At 47.1% G+C, this 5,787-nt stretch overlaps 1 protein-coding gene across 1 annotated transcript in view; it reads left to right on the top strand.

The window, feature by feature from the left end:
- NEU3 (neuraminidase 3 (membrane sialidase)) overlaps window positions 1-4,884 on the top strand; it is a 21,446-nt gene extending 16,562 nt beyond the window's left edge. The window contains 1 exon segment of the mRNA XM_006777921.2: window positions 1-4,884. This exon segment is cut by the window's left edge and continues 30 nt beyond it. Within this exon segment, the coding sequence (XP_006777984.1) occupies window positions 1-922 (922 nt within the window). The 3' untranslated portion in view covers window positions 923-4,884.
- The last annotated feature ends 903 nt before the right edge of the window (window positions 4,885-5,787 follow it).

Here is a 5,787-nt window from a genome sequence, read left to right as displayed (position 1 = left end):
GAATGCTGCTCGCCTCTGCTTCATCTGCAGTCGAGATTCTGGCTATTCATGGAGCAACGTGAGGGACCTGACTGAGGAGGTCATTGGCCCAGAAGTGAAGCGTTGGGCCACATTTGCTGTGGGCCCAGGTCATGGCATCCAGCTGCAGTCTGGGAGGCTCATCATCCCTGCATACACCTACTACATCCCTTACTGGCTCTTTTGCTTCCGGCTACCATGTAAAGCCAGGCCTCATTCCCTGATGATCTACAGTGATGACCTAGGGACCACATGGCACCATGGCAGGCTCATTAAGCCCATGGTGACAGTGGAGTGCGAAGTGGCAGAGGTGACTGGGAAGGCCGGCCATCCTGTGCTGTATTGCAGTGCCCGAACACCAAACAGATGCCGGGCAGAGGCTCTGAGCACTGACCATGGTGAATGTTTTCAGAGACCAGCCCTGAGCCAACAGCTCTGTGAGCCCCCGCGTGGCTGCCAAGGCAGTGTGGTGAGTTTCCGGCCCCTGGAGATTCCAAATGAATGCCAGGACCCTAATGGCAAAGATGCTCCTACCGTTCAGCGGAGCCCTCTGCTGGGCAGTTCTGTGAGGCCAGAGCAGGAAGCTGGAACACTGTCAGAATCATGGCTCTTGTACTCACACCCAACCAGTAAGAAACGGAGGGTTAACCTAGGCATCTACCTCAACCGGACCCCCTTGGAGGCTGCCTGCTGGTCCTCCCCATGGATCCTGCACTGCGGGCCCTGTGGCTACTCCGATTTGGCTGCTGTGGAGGAGGGCCTGTTTGCATGTTTGTTTGAGTGTGGGATCAGGCGGGAGTGTGAGCAGATTGCCTTCCGCTTGTTCACAGACCAAGAGATCCTGGGCCATGTGCAAGGTGACTACACCAGCCCTGGTAGGAACTCTGACCCAATTCAAAACTAACTGGCTTAGGATCCAACTTTCCATAGAAGGGAAACCATTAGAAGGCAACCATAGCCAGGATCATGGAGGCCAGGATAGCAGAGCTTACGGAAGCCTACAGGGAATCCCAAAATGCAATATTCTGCTCCATACTTTTTTCACCTCTCAAAGATAAAATGAAAAATTTGCCAGAGCTACTATAGCCAAAGTAGCACTGAACTGTGTGAATGGGGAGACCATGATATGATCTTGGGTCTGCCATGCTGGCTCTGGGACCTTGAACTCTCTGGGCCTCAGGTCTCCATCTGTAAAATGAGAGGATTGGTCTGTGATTTCTCTTCTTCCTATCCCCAGGGAAGGCAGAGGGCCTGCTTGCTGCATGATCAGCAAGTCCTGGCTGCACATAGGACTCTGGTATCAAAATGGAAATCATAGGACTCGTCTTTTCCAATGACTGAGGTTCCAAGCAGATGTCATGTCATGAAGAAGGATCGGGATGATTTGTTCAGTAATAGATGAGCTCTATAGGCTCTCGTCCAAGAGGAGTTGGGCGAAACAGAAACATGGGGCCACCTCCCTTCTTTAGCTTTGCAACTCTGCACAACCTGCCCTTATGCATCCAAAAAGCATTATTTCCCAGGGAGAGAATGAGAGGCTCAATGCCAGTCCATATTGTTTCTGATGGCATTATTTCTATGAAAGGTAACCTGAAGTTCATTTATTAGGATGGTTCCTGATGAGAAAAAGACATGACTTACAGCTTTAAAACATTGGAAAAAACTTCCCACAGTCTCTGCCCTCAAGGAGCTCACAGTTTATGAGGCTAGAAGAGGGAGAAAATTTTTTAAAAAATGCAGTTGGTGGGATAGTTAGTAGATGTTGGGCTCTAAGTTGCATAACTGAAGCTCATCATCTCTAGTTGCATCTTCATTGTGCCTGGAGTCATCTGCCCCAGGGCTTGTCCGGGCTGCTAGGTTTCCCCCAAGTTTGTTTTTCTTAGACTGTTGTCCGGGCCCAGCCACTCTATTTGCCAGTGGAGACACTCTTCACCCTTAGGAAGGTCTTGGACCCTCCACACCGCGGGGTCTGGCTGCTTGGACCTACGGAAATCACTGTTTGCGAAGTGAGATGACCCTTGTCTAATAGTTTTGGGGCTGAACTAATACTGGGTCTCTCAGATGATACCAGATTGGTTGCTCTTATTTTAGGTTGTTTCCCCCATAGCCTGTTACTTTGAGGGAAATTCTATCATGAGAGATTTCTTTTTTGTCCCTCTTAAATCGGTAGAGCAGGTATATACAGGGTGGGACAAAGGTAGATTTACAGTTGTTGATATGGAAAATAATACAATAATTAATAAATAATAGTACAAGAATAAACTGTGTTTCATGTACTCAGAACTTTGTCCTACGCTGTATATATGGCGCTAAGTAATGGCCCAGAGAGCAAGTCTTAGTGGTAGAGCATAGCCTAGTATGCACCTGTCAGATGGGGGAGGAGTCCTATGGGAGGAACGTAGGGATTAACTTCACCTACTTCAGCATGTAGCTTAAGCCAATGTCTTAGGGTGGCCTGTCATACATTCGTCATTATCTTCTCAGTAGTCAGCTATGATCATTCACTCATTTATACATTTATGTAGCAAATTCTTGAGTGCCTGTGCATAATAATGTAAGGTGTTTTCTGTTGCCATTTCCTGGTTGAAAATAATTTGTGGCTCCTCATTGCCTATTAAAGGCTACAATTAGCCTGGCATGTAGGATGAAATAATGACTACTTATCTCTACTTCTTTATGTGAAGGCCACTGTCAAGCCCATTGTCAGGTTGGCACGTGGAGGCAGGTGGGGTGAGGTGGACAGAGTGGTGGTGTAGGGGGAGGATTGAAAGGGCATCCCCCTCCTGAGTTCTTGTTCAGCAAAGCTTTCCAGAGCACTGCACTCTAAATGGATAGAAATAGGCAAGATGGCTAAGCTCCACAGCAGGGCTAAAGGGTGGAGAGAGTGAGAGTATCAGGACTTCTTTGGGACTATCCAAGAAGGGAGGGACGTCAGTCACATGCCAGTGTGAACCGCAGATGTCCAGTATGAGTACTCCTAAAGACTTACCCAGCTCTAAATTGCCCTGCCCTTTCTCCTTCCCCTTTGCCTCGTGTTTACTTCTCCTTAGAGAGAAATTCCCTTAATAGGCAATGAATTTCCTTAATAGGCAAAGGGCCTATGTACACATTTTGGGAATAGCAAGAAAAGAGGTTTGGGGACAGGCATAGTCCAGAATGAGGATTAGTGAGAGGAACAGATGGGTGATGGCAGCTGTGAAGAAAAAGAATAGCAGGTAGAAGTCCTGGCACTTGGAGATAGAAGGGACAGACATGAGGCCTAAGCTGGAGAGATGGTGTAGGTGGTAGTGCTGTGAAGAAGAAATGATAACTGGCTGGCGCTGTTCCCTGAAACTAGTGGGAACAGACACCTTTGTACATACCTGATGGTATGTACCCTCGTTCAATTTTCCTGCTGCACAGGAAATTCCTCCCAGCCCTGTAATTTTAAGCTGGCTCTACTTAATGAACAAAAACCACCATAGGCACTCTGTGCCAGCTACCCAGGTCTTCAGGGCCCTAGGACCGACACCGTGATGCTGGTATCCTAACTAAGCCCACTTCAGCCACTTTCAGGTCGGTAGAATGAAAAGATAGGGCAGGTGATCGCAGCTGTGAAGAAAAGAGGAAAGACTGAAGGCCACTGATATAGAGACATGAAGAAAGGACTGCATAGGTTGTGGTCCTTTGCTCCCAGATGCCCCATCCTGTCCTTGAACCCTTAGTAAGTATCCATCTAGCAAAGGTGGCCCCCCATGGGAAGTGCAAGAATGCGCTGGTAGTGAGTGGCCTCCTGCTGGTATGTGCCCTCGTTCAATCTGCTGGTCCTGCTCAATGCTCCCTAACTCTTGGTTCCTCACTCCTAGGCTCCTAATGTTTACCTCAGGCCTTTGTTATTTGGCCCTTGTTACCTGGTCACCAGTCTCCCGGCAGATATCCACAGGGTATCGTGTAACTACAGCCATAGGGAAGAGACCTTGCAGCCTGCCTGTGGGGTAGCCCGAGGGACCCACAGAGGCCACCCTGAGGCTGCACAGCCTCTGCCCCAGGACAGTGGGATTCAGTACTTCCACTTGGACCAGATGAAATTGCTCAGGCTTCCTCAGGAGGCCGTGAATTTTTCCCATTGCGTTATTCAGTAGGTGTCGTGTCCTGTGCTGCCACGGTGCACAGTCTGAGCCCTGTGTTATTGTCTGCTGTGCCCTCTAGGCCTCTGCTAGGCTGTGACCTCCTTGTGGGTGAAGTCTGATGCCTCACTATATCCTCTTTACTTTGAATCACAATGCCTTGTTATATCATGTGCTAGAACAAATGCTTTTTCTACTATATTTTGATTTCCCTGTTGAGGACTCTAAGTCCTCTCTGTGCTCTGCACCCAACACAGGGCCTGGTGCAGAATAGACAACAGAGAAGCTATGCTGAATTAATAAAGGAGCTAAAGACCCTTGGCCTTGGAAGCTAACTGAGAAGGGGAGGGTGAGTTCCCTCAGGGAGCATGTCGCATCCCTCTGGGTTCACAGCACTCTAAAGGGGCTGAACACTCACCCTACCTGAGTCTCCCCTGTGCTGGCTGCTTCCACGTCAGTCACAGGATTTCCTGGGAATGAGCTTTTCTCTGGCTGCCTGGATATCCCAAGGATCATGGCCCAAGCCCAAAGCAAAGCCTTGATTTGGGGTTCTCATTTCACTGGTAACCCGCTCCCCCCACCTAATTGGATTTTCTATAGCTACCGCTCCTCCAGGACTCAGAGGGAGATGCCGGGGCTCAGCATATTCCACGCCTGTCTTGGTTCTGTGATACTGGGAGCCACAAATGCTTTCTGTACTATGAAAACCACCATGACTCTTTGAAACAAGGAAGATGAATAAAAAGCATAATTCCGGCGACTACTGGTTTTGTTATTGTTAAGGAAACTGAGATCATAATCATTCTAATACATCTAGTTTATACCCAGCTTTTTATTTTTTTTTGGATTCGAGGCATTTTCTTGCTTTTCATAAGAAAACTTTCAGAAAACATTATCATAATAATCCTTTGCCCTTTTACATACTGTTACTTGAACATAGTTAGCAACTGAGGGCAGCAGGGCAGAGGGCGCCATGGCTGGTTTGATGACACATTAGCTGTAAGTGGAGGCGCCTGGGTGCCCAGAGTCCCTCTCTGGCACCAGCCTCGGTGCTGTCAGCCCACGTCTAATTTCTTTTTTCGAAGATACCTTGAGATTACTCTCAAAGTGCAGTTGGAGAGGCCACAGGTATCTGCCTCAGTGAAGTGGGGTGATAGCTTTTTGCTTGACTTTCTCTTTGTTACATTGGGGTGCTTAAGGCACTACTGATTCCGCCTCATTTCAGCATAACTACTCCAGTCCTGTCACTAGGTCAGCTGCCTTTAAAAACACACACACACACACACACACAAATTGACTATTGAAAAAGTTTCAAGTAGACATATCTTTTGTGGTACCACTGAGAGTCATATATTGATGAAAGAATGAAGTTGAGAGAACTGCGAATTTGCCTCTAAAAATAGTTTTACAATAATTCTAGAATCATATTTTAAAATCCAATGATCTTTTTTGTGTGTTTTGTTAGATTGCTTAATGTTTGAGAGACCTCTGGGTTTGAGAGGAATATGCACCTCTACGTAAATTTTAGTGCTCCATTTACTAAACTCACATTCAATGTAACATTGATAATCTCTTGTGTATTTAAACAATAACATTTGATTAAACTGCCTTGAACATAAATACCAGTTACAAATTTAGTATAGCTGATCCTTTTGAACAATTC

The sequence above is a fragment of the Myotis davidii genome, unplaced genomic scaffold, assembly GCF_000327345.1.
Source record: "Myotis davidii unplaced genomic scaffold, ASM32734v1 scaffold169, whole genome shotgun sequence".
Classification (NCBI taxonomy): Eukaryota; Metazoa; Chordata; class Mammalia; order Chiroptera; family Vespertilionidae; genus Myotis; species Myotis davidii.
The sequence above is the reverse complement of the archived record's forward strand: the minus strand, read 5'-3'. Positions and strand labels throughout refer to the sequence as shown.